Raw genomic sequence first — 22,632 nt, forward strand, 5'->3', positions numbered from 1 at the left:
AGCCACCTGGGCTGCCCCATGGTTAATGTTTTAAAAGTTTGTAACTCTTTAAAAATGTTAAGCTGGGGATCCCTGGGTGGCTCAGCGGTTTAGTGCCTGCCTTTGGCCCGGGGTGCAATCCTGGAGTCCCGGGATCGAGTCCCACGTCAGGTTCCCGGCATGGAGCCTGCTTCTCCCTCCTCCTGTGTCTCTGCCTCTCTCTCTCTCTCTCTCTCTCTCTCTCTCTCTCATTCATAAATAAATAAATAAATAAATAAATAAATAAATAAAATCTTAAAAAAGGAAACATCATTAAAAAATAAAAATGTTAAGCTGTACAGTAGAAAGACGTTTAATGGAACAGAGATTGTAAACTGATGTCCAGTTACAGTACTGATTGAACTGGTTATGGGGCTACTCAGGGTTTTCGTTTCTTCTTGTTAGTTTTGCCAAGTCTTTCCTCTAAGAATGTCAAATTTACTGGCATAAAGTTGATTGCGTTATCCTATGTTTAATTATCCTGTGCTTTAGGATAGCATATGATATGTTCTCCCTTAAAATTTATTGTTTTTAAAATTAAGGAAAATTGGTTCCTTTTTGTCTGTACAGTTCAGTGGATTTTAACACACGCAAACACAGATTCAGGTAATCACCATAACAACCAAGACACAGAAATTGTACCCCTCCCTTAGGTACCCTCAGTAGTTACATCCAGCCTCCCACCCCTATTCTCTGGTAACTACTATTCTGGTCTCAGTTACTATAGTTTTATCTTTCAGAAATGTTATATAAATGGAATCAAACTATATAATATTTTGAAACTGCCTTTTACACAGCATGTTGCTTTTGAGATTCACTAAAGTTGGATCAATGGTTAGTTCCTTTTTATTGCTGAATAGTAGTCCATTGTATGGATGGAGTGCAGTTTATCCATTTAGTTAACATTCCCTGGTGATTATGAATACAGCTGTTGTAAATGTACATGTATGGGCTATCTAGGGTAAATATCTGAGTGGGATTGCTGGGTCATGTGAAAAATGTAATTTTAACTTTATAAGAAACTGCCAAATTGTTTTCCAGAACAGCTGTACCATTTTGCATTCCCATCAGCATGTATGAGGGTATTCAATTGTTCCACATCCTTTCTAGCACCAAGTATTGTCAGTATTTACTTTTAATTTTGAAATAATTTTAGATTTACAGAAGAGTTGTAAACATAGAGTCCTCAAATGCTCTTTACCAATTTCACATAACCATGACACTTGATTAAAACTGAGAAATAAGGGCACCTGGGTCGCTCAGTCAGTAAAGTGTCTGCTTTCAGCTCTGGGCATGGTCATGGAGTCCTGGGATCGAGCCCCACATTGGGCTCCCTTGCTCAGCAGATAGTCTGCTTCTCCTTCTCCCTCTGTTCCTTTCCCCACTTGTGCTCTCTCTCACTCACTTTTTCTCAATAAATAAATTTTTTTAAAAACTAAAAAATAAACACTAAAATGGACTTTATTTTACGAGTTATGTGCCTTTTCTGTTCCAAGATCTAATCTAGGATACCACATTACATTTAATCATCATGACTCCTTAGTCTCCTCTAGTCTGTGACAGTTTTTCAGTCTTTCCTTGATTTTCAAGACACTTTTGGAGAAGACTGGTGAGATTGTAGAATGTCCTTCAACTGAGGTTCGACTGATGTTTTCTCATTATTAGATTGTGGTTATGAATTTTTTAGAAGAATACCACAGAAGTGGCATGTCTTTCTCATCACCTTGCGTCAAGGTTATATGATGTCAATGTAATTCATCTTTAGTGATGTTAAGGTTGTGTCTGCCAGGTTTCTCCACTCTAGAATTACTATTTCTCTGTTTATATACTGACTCATTAGAATGGTTTTCCTAAGTCCAACACAACTTCAAGGGGAGGAACGTTAAGTTCCATCTCCTTAAGGGAGACATACCGAATAATTTGTGGACTGTGTTAAAGCCACCAAAGTAATTTATGAGGATTGGAGGAGATTCGTAAAGACTATGCGGATAATCCTGTTTCTCCTAAAAGTTTTACTCACCAAGTTTGACATTTGTCAGTAGATCTTGGCTACAGCAATTACTGTTCCCGGTCTAATGGTAATTTTCTGTTTTTCTGCATATATATGTGAGTTTGAATTCTTAACGTAGGAAAGATTTTCAAAATTTAATTATATACTGTGAATTTATGGATATTTATTTTACTCTTTAGGGTCACAATCTAATCTCATCGTTATTACTCAAATTGTTCCAGCTTTTGCAATTGATGCTCTTTCTGATTGGTTGCCATGTTCCTTTGACTACCAGATTTGCCATGCTATCTTGTATTTTTTCTGCCTCCTTCTAGAATCAGCCAGTTTTCCGAGGAGCTATCCTTCCTTTTTTTGGAGAAAATTATTGAGAAACCAAGATTTGGACACTAGTTATTGCCATTGCTACTCATTGACACTGTTTCTGGGTGCTCTCAGTGGACAGAGCTAGGAATTTGCATTCAGTAATATTCACTCTTTGTTGTATACAGTTCTTTGGGTTTTGACCATGCTTAGAGTAATAAGTCCACCTCTACAGTATTATACAGAATAGTTTCATTGCCATGAGGCAATCACTCTCTGTTCTGTCTCTATGGTTTGCATTTTCTAGAATATTCTACAAACGGAAATATACAATATGTAGCTTGTTTGAATTTTTTAAAGATTTTATTTCTAAGTAATCTCTACATCCAACAGGAGCTTGAGCTTAAAACCTCAGGATCAAGAGTTGCATGCTATACCAACTGAGCCAGCCAGGACCCCAGTATGTAGCTTTTTGGATCTGGCTGCTTCACTTAGAGAAATATATTAAGATTCATCCATGTTGTTTAAATCAGCAGTTTGTTTTCCATTGTGTGCTTGTACTACCATTTGTGTATCCATTCACCTGTTGGACATCTTGGTTGGTTCAGTTTTTTTGCAATTATGAATAAAGTTGCTGTCAACATTCACATACAGGTTTTTTTTTATTATTTTTTAATTTTTTTATTTTATTTTATTTTATTTTATTTTCACATACAGGTTTTTGTGTGAACATTGGTTTTCAGTTCACTTAAATAAATACCTAAAGAGTGGGAACACTGGGTTGTATGGCAAGTGTATGTTTAACTTTATAAGAAACAGCCAAACTTTCCCAAGATATATACCATTGTTGCATTCCAATCAGGAATGAATGAGTTTCTATTACTTTGCATCCTCACCAGCTTTGGTATTCTTAGTTTTTAATTTTAATCATTTTAGTAAATCTGTAGTGTATTTCATTTTTATTTTATTTATTTTATTTTATTTTATTTTATTTTATTTTATTTTTTTTAGTGATAGGCACGCAGTGAGAGAGAGAGAGAGAGGCAGAGACACAGGCAGAGGGAGAAGCAGGCTCCATGCACCGGGAGCCCGATGTGGGATTCGATCCCGGGTCTCCAGGATCGTGCCCTGGGCCAAAGGCAGGCGCCAAACCGCTGCGCCACCCAGGGATCCCTCATTTTTATTTTATTTTTTAAAAATATTTATTTATTCATGAGAGACACAGAAAGAGGCAGAGGCACAGGCAGAAGGAGAAGCAGGCTCCATGCCGGGAACCCGACATGGGACTCGACCTGAGACTCCAGGATCATGCCCTGGGCCAGAGGGAGGCACTTAACCCCTGAGCCACCCAGGCATCCCTCATTTTTACTTTAATTTCACTTTCCCTACTGACTAGCAATATTGTGCATCTTTTCTTAGGCTTATCCATAGATCTCTTTTGCAAAGCATTGGTTCAGATCTTTTGCCTGTTGAGTTTATTGTTGAGTTCTTTAAATATATGTATGTTTTTTATTATGTGATTTGCAAATATATTTTCCTTATCTGTTGATTATACTTTTTCATTCTCTTAACAATGTTCTTCATAGGGAATTACTTTAATACTTGTTGAAAGACGTCCAGTTTATCGATTTTTTTTTATTTTTATGGATTGAGCCACCCAGGGATCCCCATATTGCTCCTTTTAGTGTAGTCTGAATTCTCTGCTTTGGTTTCCTGCTGTTTATTATTGTATGTTTAGTTGTGGGTTTCTTTTATCTTTGGAATTTGTTGGCTTCTGGAATGTGGTTGTGTCTGATTACTTCTGGGAAATTTTCAGCTATTACACCTCTTTCAAATATTTCCTTTACTCTGTCCCATTTTCTCATTTTCTTGTAGTCCTGATCAAAAGTATATCAAACCATTTCACAGTTTCTTTTTAAAAGTTTTGTTTTGGGATGCCTGGGTGGCTCAGTGTTTGAGCATCTGCCTTTGGCTCAGGTCGTGACCCCGGGGTTCTGGGATGAAGTTCCACATTGGGCTCCCTGCTTCTCCCTCTGCCTGTCTCTGCCTCTCTCTCTTTGTGTCTCTCATGAATAAATAAATAAAATTTAAAAATAAATAAATAAAAGTTCTGTTTTGGGGACACCTAGGTGGTTCATTGGTTGAGCCTTTAACTTTGGCTCAGAGTGTGATCCCGAGGTCCTGGGATCTAGCCCCACATCAGGCTCCCTACTCAGTGGGAGCTTCTCCCTCTGCCCCTGCCCCTCCCCCTGCTTGTGTGCTCTTTCTCTCTCTTTGTCAAAGAAATAAAATCTTTAAATTAAAAAAGAGTTTTAGTTCTTTTCACTTTTTGAAATCTGCAGTATCCCGTTCCCTGCATATATTCTAAAGCTTATCTCTTATTTCTATAAGCATATTCAGCATGGTTGTTTTGAGTTTGTGTTTTGATAAGATCAGGGGCCTATAGGACTTTTCTGCCAGTTCTTACTCTTGTAGTCTTTTCCTTCAGTGTCATTATCTTTGATCACAGACTGCATATTGGTTTTTTTTTTTTCTTAAAGATTTTATTTATTTATTTATTTATTTATGAGAGACACAGAAAGAGGCAGGCAGAGACATAGGCAGAGGGAGAAGCAGGCTCCATGCAGGGAGCCTGATGTAGGATTCGATCCTGGGTCTCCAGGATCACACCCTGGGCTGAAGGCAGATGCTCAACCGCTGAGCCACCCAGGCATCCCACAGGCTGCATATTGTATTTGAAAAATTATTTGTAGGAATTATTTGAAGCCCATAATAGCAATGTACTTTTTTTTCCACAGAGAGCTTAGTCATGTCAGGTAGCTGGGCATTGCAGGTCCAGGGATCACCTTAAAACAAGCTTCATACATGATACTCTCTCCATAGGGATATAATTTTTTCCTGGATCTTCCATGTCCCATTCACTCTCATCTAAGGTTGTAACCATCTGAAGTCAGTTTATTACGAAGGTCTCCTTTTTAGACTCCTCTCATTGTGAGAGCCCTGTGCTTTGATTTCTGTCAGGACAAAATGCTAATTTTCAGGGATCAACAAAGACCCTTTGGGCTTCCTTACTTGGTTGCTTCTCTGGGTTCTCATTTTTTCTTCACTGTAGGCTATAAATGTTTATCTGTTTTATTTATTTAAGAGAGAAAATGAGAATGTGTATGTGTGTGAGACTGTTATGCATGTTAGTCCATTCTCTTAAAGCTGTTCTCAGTGGAAAGATTGACCTAAATAGTGTAGCCAGCCATTACTGAAAACAGGAAAATTACCTGCAAAAATCTTTTTTTCTTACTTTGAAAACTGAGACTCTCTAGTTATATTTCATGGATCTACACCCCCTAGCTCTTTGCCCTTTCTAGGCATTTTGCTATGTGACCTCTGTGGTAGAACATATTGTATTAGTGGAGAAAGGAAGAGGATGAGATCTGAATTGCAATGGTTAGGAGTTAATTTTTTTTAAGGCACATGGAAACTGTTGAATAGAGTGTACTAGTATTCTCCAAATCAGTTATAAAAGGGTTGTTGATCTGATGTACTTACAGGGAATGAAAAGGTGTGCCAGCCTTTGGTTATTTTAGGGTATAATGTTTGTTACAGGTCTTTAAAATTCTTATTTAAAATCTTGTGCTTGGGATCCCTGGGTGGCGCAGCGGTTTGGCGCCTGCCTTTGGCCCAGGGCGCGATCCTGGAGACCCGGGATCGAATCCCACATCAGGCTCCCGGTGCATGGAGCCTGCTTCTCCCTCTGCCTATGTCTCTGCGCCTCTCTCTCTCTCTCTCTCTGTGACTATCATAAATTAAAAAAAAAAAAAAAAATTTTTTTTAAATAAAAAAATAAAATCTTGTGCTTTACAATTTCTTGTTTTACTGTTTTTCATCTGAATAGTTCCTATGCATCCTTCAAAACTAAGCTTAATGTTTTTTTTCCCCCTCTGGCAGCTTTCCCCAAACGTTTGAGGTACTCCATTAATATTTACTGAATGAATGATAATGGGTAGGTGACTTAAATCCCCTTCAATGCCTGCAGAGCACCCTGACTTAATTCCTTCAAGCACTGATCACTTGATATTGTGATGGTCTATTTTCTTTGTCAAGGGCATAGATGGTTTCTCTTTATTCTCCAGGGCCTAAGGAAAGCATCCCTTCCTGGCAATTGGCACTCATTTCCTGGTACATAATAATTGTTTAATAAATGCTTACTGAGTGAACATTCTGCTCTTGATTTGAAAGGAAGAATGATGAATTAAGGGCAACTATGAACACATGAAACAAATAATGCAGGTAGTATTAACTGCTGCTTTTTTGTGTTCATTTGGCCTTCTGGGCAATGCCACTATGAAAGGGGAAAAGGTAGGGTGCCTGGCTGGCTCAGTCTCTGGAGCATGTGACTCTTGGGTGTCGAGCCCCATGTTGAGTATAGAGATTATTTAAAAATAAAAAAATCTTTAAATGAAAAAGGGGAAAGCAAATTTCTATAATTTGTCTTTGCTTCTATAAGGTGCAGGTATATAGTTCTCTTCTCCCTGAGTTTATTGTACAAATCCTGTTTTTCTTGCCAGTTTATGCTGCCTGATTGCTAGAAAGAATTCATTCTATGCGGCAGTGCTGAGAAGGTGTTATTTTCCTTATACAACTGCCTTTCCTCTGAACAAGCAGTCTTAAATCATGCGGTTAGTGCAGAGTAAGCACATTCCTCATTCTTTACCATAGAAATCTTTCTTTCCCCTGTCTGGATGATTGTGAGAGCTTGTTCATTCACTATGGTTGATCTAGGGATAGGAGTGTGTGTGTGTGTTTAAGATGGAGACTCTAATAAACATTAGAGTTAAAAGAACTAATAAAATTGTATTAACATTTAAAAGCAGGGATCCCTGGGTGGTGCAGCAGTTTAGCGCCTGCCTTTGGCCCAGGGCACAATCCTGGAGACCCAGGATCAAATCCCACGTTGGGCTCCCAGTGCATGGAGCCTGCTTCTCCCTCTGCCTCTCTCTCTCTCTCCTCTCTCTTTCTCTCTCTGACTATCATAAAAAAAAAAAAAAAAAACATTTAAAAGCAGACTTAACTTTTCAAATTTACAATTCCAGAATAATCTTCTCCAGTTCCACTAGGGAATTCATCTATATAAACACACTTTGGCACAGTCTATATAGTTCACTGGCCCAAATCCAGCATGTAACCTGATTTTGTAAATGAAGTGTTGCTGAAACATTAAAAAAAAATACATTGGCATAAATGATTAATCAGACATGCAGTTTTCTGGTATTGGACCATTTACTAAACCTCTAATTTTCTATTCAGTTGCCAGGTCAAAAAACAAATAGGGAGTAGAAGAGATTAGAGGGAAAGATGGATTCGTTGAGGAGCGCAAAGAGAAGTTTTTATTGCAATTTATTAGTTCTGTATTCCATTTATATTGATAAACATTTTGGCAGATAAACATATTTTAGCAGATATGATTTTGGTAATACACATTTTAACCTTATGGTTGTGTATATATTTTTTAAGATTTTATTTATCCATGAGAGACACAGAGGGAGTGAGAGGCTGAGACAGAAGCAGGCTCCCTGCTGGGAGCTCTCTATGTGGGACTTGATCCAGTGACCCCTGGATCATGCCCTGAGCCAAAGGCAGAGAGAGGCTCAACCACTGAGCCACCCAGGCATCCCTAACCTTATGATTAGATGGAGTTTTCATTTCCTTGTATTTTATTAAAGAATAGGACAAACAGAGCAGAGCCATATGGCTTTGGTTGTAGGTGTGGTCTGACTTTAGTAGGGAAAATTTTGTTAACGAGAACAGTAAGGATGAAGTTAGATCATTTAAAATGGAAATTATTGGGAAAGTTCATATTTTTCCATAAGTCAGATTTTCTCATGATATGCTTGTATGGTGTACACTAGATAGAAGAATTGACCTTCAGGATATTTAGGACTCAGACACTTGCCCCAGCTTCTATTTTATTTTTTAAAGATTTTATTTATTTATTCATGAGAGAGAGACACACACACACACACACACACACACACACACACACACAGGCAGAGACCTAGGCAGAGGGAGAAGCAGGCTCCATGCAGGGAGCCCCATGTGGGACTTGATCCCGGAACTCGGGGATCACGCCCTGAGCTGAAGGCCGACACTCAACCGCTGAGCCATCCAGGCATCCCAGCTTCTAAACAAGCTGCGTGTAAAAATTGCTAAAATTAAGTTTCTCCAGTATTCTGTTTTAATTCTTGTGGGGAGAAAAAGACAAATATTAAGTGTGGCCCTGTTATTTAACAGAGGAAGCTATAATTCTAGGAGAGAACACGTGTGCCAAGGGAATAGCTACTCCAGAGCCCTTGAGTTGGTCTTCCCATTCCCCTAGCTGCATACCAGATGGACACAATTTAGCCTTTTGGAGGCAGACTTCAAGTTCATTTCATTTTTTTGAAAATAAGCCAATCTTGATTTAATCATTAAGTGATATTTAGTGAACATTTTATAAGATGTAGAGCCTTGAACTGTAAAGTCAAAAGACATATCAGACCTGAATCTTGACCTCAGAGAGCTAAGTGTCTAATAAGGACATTAAGATTTGAAGACTATACCATATGAAATTCAAAGTAGTAAGTTCTATAGGAATGAAAGGACTTGAATCTTGTAGGCCAGCCACGTTGGCTTTGAATCCCAAATCTTTCCTGGATATTCATTGCCCTGACTACTGAACTTATTTAGGCTGTTTTCTTTTCTTTTCTTTTCTTTTCTTTTCTTTTCTTTTCTTTTCTTTTCTTTTCTTTTCTTTTCTTTTCTTTTCTTTTTTTTTTTTAAGATTTTATTTATTCATGAGAGACAGAGAGAGAGAGAGGCAGAGACACAGGCTCCATGCAGGGAGCCCGACGTGGGACTCGAACCCAGGTCTCCAGGATCATGCCCTGGGCTGAAGGCGATGCTAAACTGCTGAGTCACCGGGGCTGCCCTTTAGGCTGTTTTCTTACTTGTAGATAAGGGATAGAAATGTCTGCCTCATAGAATTGCTGGGAGAGTTAGATATTTAAAGCTGAGAGACTCTTTTAGCTCCAGACTTAACAATATCTGGTTGCTTATTCAGTATCCTTTTTAATGTCTCATCTATTTTAGTATAAATCCAAAACCTGACCTGTGAGCTCTCTTCCAGAATGTTTTCTGTCTCCATGAATGATATCAAAAGTCTTTCTAGAGGCGCCTGCGTGGCTCCGTGGCTTAAGTGTGTCTCTGCCTCTGTGTGTGTGTGTGTATGTGTCTCATGAATAAATAAAAATCTTAAAAAAAAAATGAAGTCTTGTTTTGTAATGTCACGTCCACCCATGATTTGGCCCTCCAAGGTGGGGAGTTAGCTATAGTTCCTATTATTTTTGTATGTATGTATGTATTTATTTATAAAGATTTTATTTACTCATGAGAGACACAGAGAGAGAGGCAGAGACATAGGCAGAGGGAGAAGCAGGCTCCTCACAGGGAGCCCAATGCAGGACCGGATCCCAGACCCCGGGATCACACTCTGAGCTGAAGGCAGATGCTCAACCTTTGAGCCGCTCAGGCGTCCCTATTTTGTATTTATTTAAAGAAAATATGGTTAAATTGGTAAATTTTATGTATTACTACACTTTTTATAAATAGCATGTTTTGAAAAAATAAGAGTGGTACAAAGAACTTCTGCAATCCCCTTTGCTCAGATTCACCTATTGTATTTTTTTTCTAAGATTTCATTAATTCAAGAGAGCAGGAGCTGGGGGAGGGAGAAGCAAACTCCCTCCCCACTAAGCAGGGATCCCAATATGGGGCTTGATCCCAGGACCCCTGAGATCATGACCTGAGCAGACACTTAACCAGTTAAGCCACCCAAGTGCCCCTACCTATTGTGACATTTTATATTTTTACCCCATTTGTTTTATCAGGTGAATGTACACTTTTGTACATCTAATCTACCATCTAAATGTTTTGTCATTTGATCTGATAGTTTTGTGTGTTTGGTTTTTTTGCTTTGGTTTTTGGGTTTTTTGTTTTTTAAAGGGGATAGAAGGTTTTTGTTCTTAAAGATTTCATTTCATAGACACCGCGTGTGCACATGCATTGGGGGGTGGGGGCAGGGGGAGAGGGAGGAGCAGAGCAGGGATCCCAACCTGGGGCTCAATCTCAGGACCCTGAGATCATGACCTGAGCTGAATGAAGGCAGACACTTAACCCACTAAGCCACCCAGACACCCCTAAAGGAGATAAAAATTTATTGAATACACTGCAAGGGAATGGCAGGCAGGAGAGAAGAGGCTATCTGCCATGGGGTAGTAGGTTTTGGTAGTATTATTTTTTTTGTATCATTTAACCCACTCCAGTGTGGGATACAGTCTAGGTATAAGACAATATGTATAGTCCCGTCTCTTCTAACTTTCCTTTATGTTTTATAATATTGACATTTTTGAATACAGTGTATACCCCCCTTTTTTATTGAAGCATCCTTGTTTTCTGTTTGTCCAATGTTTCCTTATAATTAAGTTGAGGTTACACAGTCTGGGCCAGAAAACCGAATAGGTGATTTGTTTTCAGGTTATGAAATCTGGAGACTCAATACCTTTTTTTTTTTTTTTTAAGATTTTATTTATTCATGAGAGAGAGAGAAAGAGGCATAGGCAGAGAAGCAGGCTCCTCAAGGGGAGCCCAACGTGGGACTCAATCCCAGGACTCCAGGACCATGCCTGAGCCAAAGGCAGATGCTCAACCACAGAGCCACCCAGGCTTCCTGAGACTCAGTAAAACTTTAAATGCAGAGTAAAGTGAATCAACAAATGCTATAGGAATCGCTGAAAGGAGATAAAGAGACTGGAATGGTCTGGGTAGACATCACAGTTTACCTATTAGATAGACTTAGTTTACCAATTTGGTAGAAAGCATGTTTCTAAAATTTCAACACTTTCCCTTCTGTGTCAAATTTTGTATTAGTTCAGGCAAATGTATTGCTGTCTTCTACCAGTTTTTATTAAGCTTGCTCCTGTATTAAATCAAGAGGAAATTATTTGTTTTTAAATATAATGAAATTGTGTCTTTCAAATGGTAATTAAGGACCTGCTGATTATTGTACAAGGTTCCCCAAATGATTTAGATCAGTATAAAAAATATTAAACTTTGATACAGGGATCCCTGGGTGGCGCAGCGGTTTAGCGCCTGCCTTTGGCCCAGGGCGCGATCCTGGAGACCCGGGATCGAATCCCACGTCGGGCTCCCGGTGCATGGAGCCTGCTTCTCCCTCTGCCTGTCTCTCTGCCTCTCTCTCTCTCTCTCTCTCTCTCTCTGTGACTATCATAAATAAATAAAAATAAAAATAAAATAAAAAAATAAAAATGAAAGCTAAAAATTTAAAAAAACTTTGATATATGAGAGAACATGTCTTTATTCCCTTCCTGCTTTCATCAACCATAAGAATCCGTTCAATTATTTGTACCCCCGGCTTTGCCACTATTCTGGAGCCTTTAAACCTTGCTACTTGAGTTATATAGAAAGCTTTTCTTGCCAGTAATTTCTGTGGATTGTATAAATGGTAGTAATGTTGATGGGTCTATCCTTGATGCCATTTTTCCTTTCAGGCAATCTTATGAAAAACATCCAGACTTTAGATAAAGAGGTAACAAGCTACTTTGCAGAATAGGATTAGAGCTAGTTTAATTTTAAGTACGTTTCTTGGGTTTTTTATTATTATTTTCTTTCCAAGTTCTAGGAAACATTGTGGTTAACACAGTTGGGATCTACTTATTGGTTAACAGGTAGAAGAGCCAGAGGTATATTTGAAGCCGTTGTTATAATTTTTTTCTTCCCATATGTTTTTAAAAATAATTCCTTGGCCTTTATGCATTTTGTGTTTGCAGTTTAAAGAAAACAGGTCTGAAACAAAGTCTTACCCTCAACTGCTTCTGAACACAGTGACCACCAGATCTCCAAACATCAAGTCCACCTTCGTTCGCCAACCTGTCTGACATGTCGGGACCCGTGCCAAGCAGGGCCAGAGTTTACACAGATGTTAATACGCACAGACCCCGAGAGTACTGGGATTATGAGTCACACGTGGTGGAGTGGGGGTAATTGTTTCCTTTTACTTTACTGTCCTTGCTCAAAGGGCTGACTCTTGTGGATTTGTTGAGTAATTTGTGTCATAAATCCATCCTGGCTGTGCATTTATAATCCTTAAGATTAAGACCTGATTTATGTTTTCTTCTGCTGTGAAGAAGCAAGGTATTGCTTTGGCAAATTAACAGCTCTGATGGGCTTATCATTTAAAAATTACTTCTGTCTCTTATTCTTTGCTTGGACTTATATATATTCTGGATAAAAGACTGGTAAAGAGTTACCTGTCAGCTTATCTCAACTAAGGGCTTTGCAGTTTGGTGAGAATTAATAATTGAGAGACTTGAAAAACACCCAACTCTTACATAAAGTATTTTTGAGGTCAGAGAATGTTGTCCCATGATACTGAAGGATGAAACGGCTCTCTAGAAAGATGTCCTCTTTCTGATAGAAGCAAAATTAAACCCTTATCAACATTTGCCCTGATCATTAGGCTAGCTATGTGTAGCACGGAATTCCACCCAAATTTCATTTTGAACAGTTGCAGTCTACCTGAATAGCTGTGTTTGCTGCTCATTCTCTGTGCAGTCTCTTTTGGATGTTTGCATCTCTTGTCCCAGCATGCGTATATTTAATTGATCAGGTTGTACTTATTGTGATAAAAGCATTTTGACATCAAATGCAAAAGAAAGCATTATGAAAATGCATAAAGCTACAGTTCCCATATGTTACATTTTATATCTCTTCACACATGATATACATAACTTGTAAGTGGTTAAAGGTAGTCTCCAAAATTGGCATAAGGGTATAGTGTAATGCTGATGGCGCCATGATGTTTAACAATAAGTACATTACCTCTGCACAGAGAAGCACAGTGTGCTTCAAAGATACCATCAAGAACCAGCGATGCAGTATCAATAAATGTCATTATTGATAATCTAACAATTCCCTTCATATAACAAGCTTTAGATTCTAGGAATACCTGTGTTTTGTTAAGAAAATTTCAACCATTCTCTTCAAGTTGAGTGCTTTGCACTTAGTTCTGCTTAAATAACATTAACCGCCCTTTCAAGGTTTTGGCATGGTGCTATTATTTGCTTGCTTGCATTTGTTTTCTGAGCCCATCCCACAGGAGAATTGAACCAAAACGAAGAGCTTCCTTCCCCTAGACCTGCCTTAGTACATTGTCCATTGTCCTTAGTACCTTTTGCCTTGTCTGTTCATTCCCTTTCTTTTTAGCTGCTTGAGGAAAATGGATGGCTAATTTGTTACTTGGATTTTCATTGTCTCCAGCAAGAGTAAATAGAATTTAGGCTTTATTAAATGGACCATGTTTGTCATTCTTTAAAGCAAAGTCATGTAAGGTATAATTAGATGCAGGGAAAAAATGTTGGCATTTCCCCTATTTTTTACCTCTGATCTTGCAAGTGGTCAAGGAATATGGGTAAAAGTAAGGAAGGGACCCCTAACTATGGTTTATGATATGTGATGTGATTTGTAAACTCCATTACATGGACTATTCTCAGGGCTTGCCTTAGAGGACAAGTGTGAGGTCAAGCTTATATGTTTGGAAGCCACTTAACTGCAGAAAGACCCATTAAAGATCAGCTACTTCCAAAGTGTGGCTGAATTGAAATATTCTTACAACACGTATTGACTCCTGCTAGGTGTCAACACTGGGCCAGGCACAAGAGGACAGGAATATATAAAAGTTATTATCCAGGGGAAAGCTATCTGTTTTTGGACACAAACACACATAACAAACCCTAGTATAAGCTAGCTATGTGTGGTATGCCAGTAGAAATGAAAATAATTTGGGATTTGACAGAATAATTAAAAGGCTTAAATTTCTCTAATTCTAGGATTTGGAACATACATTTTTAATTAATGACCCAGTTTTTAAAATACAAAGAAACCAATTTGGGTATTATTTGAAATACCTTTTATTTCTTTTACTCCTCCTGATAGTAGAGTTTTTAAAGTTAATTAGTGCCATATAGTTTGAACTTTTTGAACTTTTAAAATCATTGTGACTTTGACTCTTTTTGTTCACAGTAATCAAGATGACTACCAGCTGGTTCGAAAATTAGGCCGGGGTAAATACAGTGAAGTATTTGAAGCCATCAACATCACAAATAATGAAAAAGTTGTTGTTAAAATTCTCAAGGTGAGTATAAGAAGAGAGAGATTATCATTTCAGAGGTATTTGGAATTTAGATTTTTTTTTAAGTAATCGTACTTAAAAAATTTTTTTTTAAATACCTTTTTTTCAAGTAGCATTTGAAAGGGTTTTTGGAGTGCTTTAACACTTTTATTTATTGTCTGGTGAAGTGGATAGAAGAGTTTCTCTTTATTTGACAGATAGGAAACTGAAGCAAGAGAAGTGATTTGATTCAAGCCATACAGCTAGATTGTGGAGGAAGAAGGGAGTAAAGGTTCGATCTTCTCTCTCCTAGGTCTTACCTAATACTGATTCCCTAGATTTTTTTTTTTTTGATTCCCTAGATTTTTAGTTATAATCCATCCTTCTGTTTTCGAGAAATTGTTACCTCTTCTGTGTAAGGATGAGGAGTCAGAAATGCAGACCTTTAAGTGGCAGGCTGGTGCCATCCGTGCAGTTAGTACTCATGAATGGGGAATGTGAGTGTGGGTACTTCTCCATGTGCTCTAGCTCTAGCTGATAATTGTTTTGCAGTAGTGCAATTTTAGTATTACTTGATATTCTTTTGCAAAAAGAAAGAAATTTATATATATATACACATAATATATAAATATATATAGTTGAATGTTGGCTCAAGATTGTTGAATTTATTTATTTAAAATATACGTAATATTTATTATGTATTTATTTGACAGAGAATGAGAGAGAGCACGAGCAAGGGGAGGGGCAGAGGGAGAAGCAGACTCTGTTGAGCAGGAAGCCTGATGTGAAAGCTCAATCCCGACTGAGCCATTGAGGCATCCCAGCTCAAGAGTTTTTTTATTTTTATTTTTTTTAAGATTTTTTATTTATTTATTAGAGACACAGAGAGAGAGAGACACAGGCAGAGGAAGAAGAAGGCTCCTTGCAGGGAGCCTGACATGGGACTCGATCCCGGGTCTCCAGGATCACGCCCTGGGCTGAAGGCAGTGCTAAACCGCTGAGCCACCGGGGCTGCCCTCAAGAGTTTTTTTAAAAGCTCTACAGGCCAGGTTTGGCCAATGGGCTACCAATATGCAACTTATAAGTTAGTTATAACTATACTCCGCACTATCATATGTTAGGAACTTAGCATATAATTCCTTGCCATCGGAACGTATACATATTTGACACTGATAAGCAGAGGTTCCCAGACTTTCTTAATTTATAGCCACCCATATTGTCTCAGTAACTTTTAAGTAGTTATGTCCAGATAACAAAGTGTTTTGACATGGGTGCCATTTAAAATGTTACATACAAGGATGTCTGGGTGGCTCAGCGGTAAGCATCTGCCTTTGGCTCAGGGTGTGATCCTGGTCCAGGAATTGAATCCTGCATCGGGCTCCCTGAGAGGAGCCTGCTTCTCCCTCTAGGTCTCTGTCTCTCTTTGTGTGTCTCTTGTGAGTCTTTGTGTTTATTGTGAATAAATAAAACTTTTAAATAAACAAACATAAAATGATATATATAGAGATTTAAAAAATAATGTAATACTTTTATCCTTATATAACCATAATTGATTAGTATTGGGATATGTAACCTGTCGATCACTGCACAACTTCTCAAATGTTGGCATAAATTGGACACCAATAGCTTCATTTCCTTTTCAACTTTTATTTTATTTTATTTTTATTTTTTATTTATTTATTCATGATAGTCACAGAGAGAGAGAGAGGCAGAGATACAGGCAGAGGGAGAAGCAGGCTCCATTCAGGGAGCCCGATGCAGGACTCGATCCCGGGTCTCCAGGATCGCGCCCTGGGTGAAAGGCAGGCGCTAAACCGCTGCGCCACCCAGGGATCCCCAACTTTTTTTTTTTAAGATTTTTTTTGTTTATTCACAAGAGACACACAGAGACAGAGAGAGAGAGGCAGAGATACAGGCAGAAGGAGAAGCAGGAAAAAAAAAAAAAGGAAGGAGAAGCAGGCTCCCTGGGCCGAAGGCAGGCTCTAAACTGCTGAGCCACCCAGGGATCCCTCCTTTTCAACATTGATTTTTGTATAGTGTTTGCTTTTTATCATAGCAACGACTGAAAACCCAGCTTCACAAAAATGTAGTGCAATCTAATGTTGAAACTATGAGCTACCTCAAGCTAATAGTATGCTCTGTTTCTGGTGGATATCGGGTGTTGATTGGTATTTCCTTCAAAAATTGAAAATTTCATATAGCCTCTATGAACTTGCTGAGGTGCCATGGCACACCTTTTGGGAACCAGAAAGTTTAAGTATTGATATTTGTGTTACCACATGTAGAGGATGCTAGGTGGCTTAGTGGTTGAGCATCTGCCTTTGGCTCAGGTAGTGATTCCAGGGTCCTGGGATCGAGTTCCGCATCAGGCTCCCCAGAGGGAGCCTGCTTCCCCCTCTGCCTAGGTCTCTGCCTCTCGTGAATAAATAAGTAAGTATTAAAAAGAAAAAAGAATTAGGCTGGAAATCAGAACATGTGGATTCTAATTCAAACTCTAAAAGTAATTAACCTTAACAGTCTTTTTAACCAATCTAAGTTGTTTGCTTATCTGTACAAATGAGATAATCCTGCTTTCCCGGACTTTCTCAGAGTTGATGTGAGGATCAAATAAATTATATATAAAAATGTACTTTGGAGGCTGAAATTCTGTTTAACTGTAGGATATTTATATGGAAAAGGATATGATAAAGTAACAGGTTATTTTATTTTAAAGATTTTATTTGAGAGAGAGAGAGAGCGCGCGCATGAGTAGAAAGGAGAGGGAGAAGCAATCTCCTCGCTGAGCAGGGAGCCCGATGTAGGGCTTAATCCCAGGACCCTGAGATCATGACCTGAGCCGAAGACAGACACTTAACCAACTGAGCCACCCATGCACTCCTAAAGTGATAGGTTATCTAGAGTCATAAAAAAGGTTTCACAGTTCAGAAGAAGGAGGTAGTTAGGAAAAGCTCCCAGGAGGTATTTTCAGGCCCTGAATGGAAGGAGGATTTGAGTAGGTGTAGGTGGAAGTGGAGAAGGGGGAGGTATGATTTAGAATGCACAAGATAATAGGAAGAAATGAGTGAAATGTTTCATGTGGAAGATACTGAGTGACCATACTTGGGAGGTGAGCTTGGAAAGGGAGATTATACTGAGTGACCATACTTGGGAGGTGAGCTTGGAAAGGGAGATTAAATTGGTGGTCACCTGGAAAAGATCATCTCTGCATTTCCTTCCAGTCTTAAAAGTTAATGTATATCTCTTCAAGGTTATTGGGAGTTATTGATGGTTTTGAGTTAGGGGCTGACAAGATTGTTTTCAGCTCAGTCTTTTCCTAATTGTACTGTATATTTTACTATAATTATATAGATGATTATAAGTATAGATGAAATCCATTCATAAACACTTTAAATTTTTAAATTTCTCCCACCTATTTAAGACAGAATAGTTGCATTGATCATATTAAATTTAAGTCACTTGCCTAGTCTATCACAAGCCAGCTTTGTAAGTTTATAGATTTTAAGGATTCTATAAAAATTTTTTTTTTTACTTAAACCGGCAGTTGAGAAATAGTGATTTAGTAGAAATTGGGATAGATTGATGGTTAGTTCCCGGAGGGTAGAAAGATCTCCCAGATGCTCCAGCAGATCACAGAGATCTGATAGTTGAAGCGAAAAGAGAAAACTTCTGATCAGCCTGCTTCTCAGTAAGTGTACTGAGTTCTAATAGCAAGGCTAAGAGCTGTGAATTGAATTAGATGTGGACTGTGGTAGTCTCTATTAGCACCAGTTTCCATTTATTGTCCACTTTCAACTGGCCCCCATTTTAACTTGGGTATTTATGTTACAACAGTTCTTCAAAGCAAGCTTAAATTCAGAAACATTTAAGTGCTTTTCCCAAAACTGCAAAGCTGCAAAGCCAGATTTTGAAGATGGTCTGTATCCAAGACCTGCTTGCTTGTGTTCTGTACCAGGTGCTTAGGACTTAAGGAAAGGTTAAAAGATTTTGCGGTATGGTTTGGTAGTTCCTTGACCTGGATTATCAACCTAGGAAGTATCTAAGAATAGCAGTCTAGCTCTATTCTTAAGATTCTGATTCAGCAATTCTAGGTGGGACCTGGGAATCTGTATGTTTAAAAATCAAGGTGACTGTTGATCATGAGGTTTAGTAGCCACTTATCTTTTTGATGAAGAGATGATACATACAGCAATTTCTAAGAATCACATGCAATGTATCAGTAGTCTAAGGTGACTGACACCCTAGGAAAGACCTGCATAGTCTAGGGTAGCAGACATGGGCCATGTGTGGCTATAAGGTTTGGGATATATTTTGTTAAACATACTAATTTTGTTTGTTTTTTCACTTTTTTATTTTTAAAGATTTTATTTATTCATGAGAGACACAGAGAGCGAGCAAGGCAGAGACACAGGCAGAGGGAGAAGCAGGCTCCGTTCAGGGAGCCTGATATGGGACTTGATCCCAGGACTCCAAGATCATGCCCTGGGCCAAAGGCAGGCACTAAACTGCTGAGCCACCCAGGGATCTCCATCTTTTCACTTTTTTTTTTTTAAAGATTTTATTATTTATCCATGAGAGAGAGAGAGAGGCAGAGACACAGGCAGAGGGAGGAGCAGGCTCCATGCAGGGAGCCCGACGTGGGACTCGATCCCAGGACCCCAGGATCATACCCTGGGCTGAAGGCGGCACTAACCGCTTGGCAACCCGGGCTGCCCTCTTTTCACTTTTTTAATGTGGTTACTAGATCATTTAAAATACGCACGTGGCTTGCATTGTATTTCTTTTGGACTAACACTATTTTAGATTATTTAGAAGGAAGGCTTTGTGGAGGAGATAGAGTTGGACCAAAGCCTTCCTCAGAAGAATGAAAAGGATTTCTGAATGAGAACAGATGTAGAAATAATGGTTGTGGACAAAGGAACATGGAAGATCTACTCATGGGACTCTGTAGAGTGGTCTTTTTTAAATGGAGGAAAGGGTTCATTTATAGAAATATTGGTGATGAAACTAGACAGATATTATGGATTATGTCCCAACCGATTCAGAATATATATATTCTTGTTGGTCATTTTTACCCATAATGAAAGCCTTAGAAAACTTAATTTGCCCATTGGCACAAAGCCAGCAGGTAATGAATGTGCAATTCATGTTAGGCAGTCTGACTTCAAGGCCACATTTAACCCATAAAGTTATGCTGCACAAAGATGGTTTGGGTATCCCTGCTGTTGGTCCTGACTTCTTTCCCCTTGTAGGGTGGGGACTTTTTTTGGTTTTTCTAGATTTTATTATTATCTTTTAGAGGTGGGGAGAGAGTATACACAGAGGAGGGGCAGAGGGAGATAATCCCAACAGACTGCAGTGAACACAGAACCTGAGGCAGGGTTCAATCTCCCAACTGAGAGCATGACCTGAGCCAAAACCAAGTATCGGACGTTTAACCAATTGAGCCACCCAGCCTCCCCTAGGGTGTTTATAGACTTAGAGGAAGGAATGGAAAGAGCTCATGCTTTATCCTAATTGACAAAGAGATGTTTACAAGATATGTCTCAGTATTACCATACACATTCCTAGTTTTTTAAAGTTAATATAGTTAACTTTAAAAAGTTTTAAAAAGTTAATATACTAAGATTAACAACTGGAATTAAATGCTGGTTCTGCAGAGGTCTGGTGTTTGGGATGAAAGTCTTTTTTTTCTTTCAATTCAACATTTGCTTAGTACCTACAGAATACCTGGCACAGGGCTAGGAGAAGGGGTTCAGAGATGAGACTGACACAAATCCTTCCTTCAAAGAACTCCTAAGTAAGCCATTTATGAATTACACTACATAATGAAATACTTGGAAATCATTTCACTGATACTTTTACCCTTTTAGCCAGTAAAGAAGAAGAAAATCAAGCGTGAAATAAAGATTTTGGAGAATTTACGAGGCGGTCCCAATATCATCACACTGGCAGACATTGTAAAAGACCCTGTGGTGAGTATAGTAGGCGCTGGCAAGGCCCACTAGGGCTGAGGTGGTGTTTGACCCATAGCACAACTGGCCTCTATTTTCCCCCCTCTACCGTTAAGTCCTGCTTTAAAAGTGCTTAATCAGTTATACCATTTAACTAGCTTGGGTCTTTCTTTCGAAGAGACCTCCACCCACAGACTATTTCTTATTCTTCTAGGCTAAGAGACTGATAGCACTGGAAACTGAAATGTGTTAATCCATTTTGCAAACTCAGGTCCGATGCCGATGGGCGATGGGCGCATTGTCGGGCTGCCTAGAGCCTGGTGAGACTTCAGCTCCATGTCTTCTGTTTGAAATCCATCCCAAAAATGACCTAAGTGTGGTGGTGATCAGAGTGGGGAGGGCTTGTAGCGGTAGAGGGTTTCCTACTACTGAGGCGAGGACTACTAAATTCACCACGTAGTATCTGCAAACATTGCGCCCACTAAAGCTGCCAGGGCTGTTGCTAATGTGTGTTTTCTTTTTCTTTCCCCTAGTCACGAACCCCTGCCTTGGTTTTTGAACACGTAAACAACACAGACTTCAAGGTATAATATATAACCAACCATTTCAAGGTGTTGGGGTTTTAGACCACATAGAAAGCCTCTTAGTGATGTTACCGTTAGAAGAGCTTCCTTCTAACTTAATTAAAAAGAGCTTTTCATCCTTACAGTGCTAAGTTTTCAGGTAGAGAAACTACTGTACAAGCAGTGTCTGCTTTTAACATCTTGGTATTTTGCTCTTTCATTCATTTGGGGCTCCTTAATTACCAATACATTTACTTTTCACCATGTTTACCATTCATTTGACAGATTATACAGATGTCAAACCTAATAAAAGGCCACAACACATGTTTAGTCAGGCTCTGGCTGTAAGGCATTTCACTTTAAAACAACTATATTCAAGAAGGAATGTATTGTGTATGTACAAGCAAAGACTGCTTATTCCTTGGGATTCCTCAGAAACTCTGGGCTATAGATCTTAAAAAGAAGGGGGTGGGGGGAGATGCAAAAGGGTAGTATAAATTCTGGTATTAAAAAAAAAATTCTGGTATAATACAGACCTCTACAACAACAGATCTCTGACTTCCACCCCATTCAGTGGCCTGCTTATTTGAAACATTCTCAATTCCAGTATAGCAGAGGAATGTGGGCACTCTCTTGGTTTACAAGCTGTAAAGGTATTTGACTTGGCCTTTGTACCAGTCTAGGATTAAGAACGTTATATATCAATAAATGGGTGAATCCTGTGAATCACTTGCTGAGAGGAGGAAAAAGGGAAAAAACTGTTTTAGAATCAGAATGATAACTTCAAGGAAAACTGTCATAGGCTCTCACTAAACATTTAACAATATGTAGATATTTAAAAATCTGCAACTTTTTGGAACCTGGAAAGGATACATGATAGTCATTTGGAGTTAACTTTCAAATTGGGACAGGAATAGTTCTGTTAAATTGACAGATTTGTCAGCAAGCCATCTTGCATACCCACTAGTGATCCACAGTGCTTATAATGTAAGCCAAAGATGGGTTAATACCTTACTGAGGCCAAAATGCCTTGTATGAAAAGGTCTGGAGATAAATGAAAAGCAGAGTAAATTACAAATGTGTAACATTAATGCATGTTACATATATAAATTGGTATATTCCCAACAGTGCATTATACCTTGAGCAACACAAGTTTAAATAAGTCTTCACTTTTACGTATAGGATTAAAAACCCAAAGTATCTCTTTTAAAAAGCATATTTTCTGTTGGAGAAGCAGAGACTGGTGAACAGACAGACCTTGGAACAGTGTCAAATGAGCCAAGTCTTAGTTTGAATTACTACAAAGATGAGAATTGCCTTCCCATCAGCATTATTTCATGGCTCAAATGTTGCATTTGTCTTTAACAGCAATTGTACCAGACGTTAACAGACTATGATATTCGATTTTACATGTATGAGATTCTGAAGGTAAGGGAACCTGAAAATACTAAATATCTTTAGTTTGATCTTCCTTTTGTTAAATAGTCCAATTAACTGGAAAAGCCAGTGAATTACCTTTGAAAGTATGTTAAAAGAAGGAGCCTCTCGGGGGATCCATGGGTGGCTCAGTGG

At 38.7% G+C, this 22,632-nt stretch overlaps 1 protein-coding gene across 2 annotated transcripts in view; it reads left to right on the forward strand.

Annotated features, from left to right (window-relative positions):
- The window catches only part of CSNK2A1 (casein kinase 2 alpha 1), a 56,142-nt gene that overhangs the window by 16,917 nt on the left and 16,593 nt on the right, over positions 1-22,632 (forward strand). For both annotated transcript variants that reach the window (XM_077872584.1, XM_077872585.1), the window contains 5 exons: positions 12,208-12,417; positions 14,459-14,570; positions 20,417-20,518; positions 21,031-21,081; positions 22,429-22,488. In XM_077872584.1, the coding sequence (XP_077728710.1) occupies positions 12,317-12,417; positions 14,459-14,570; positions 20,417-20,518; positions 21,031-21,081; positions 22,429-22,488 (426 nt within the window). In that variant the 5' untranslated portion in view covers positions 12,208-12,316. The remainder of the gene's footprint in view (positions 1-12,207; positions 12,418-14,458; positions 14,571-20,416; positions 20,519-21,030; positions 21,082-22,428; positions 22,489-22,632) is intronic.

Source organism: Canis aureus, chromosome 26 (assembly GCF_053574225.1).
Source record: "Canis aureus isolate CA01 chromosome 26, VMU_Caureus_v.1.0, whole genome shotgun sequence".
NCBI lineage: Eukaryota > Metazoa > Chordata > Mammalia > Carnivora > Canidae > Canis > Canis aureus.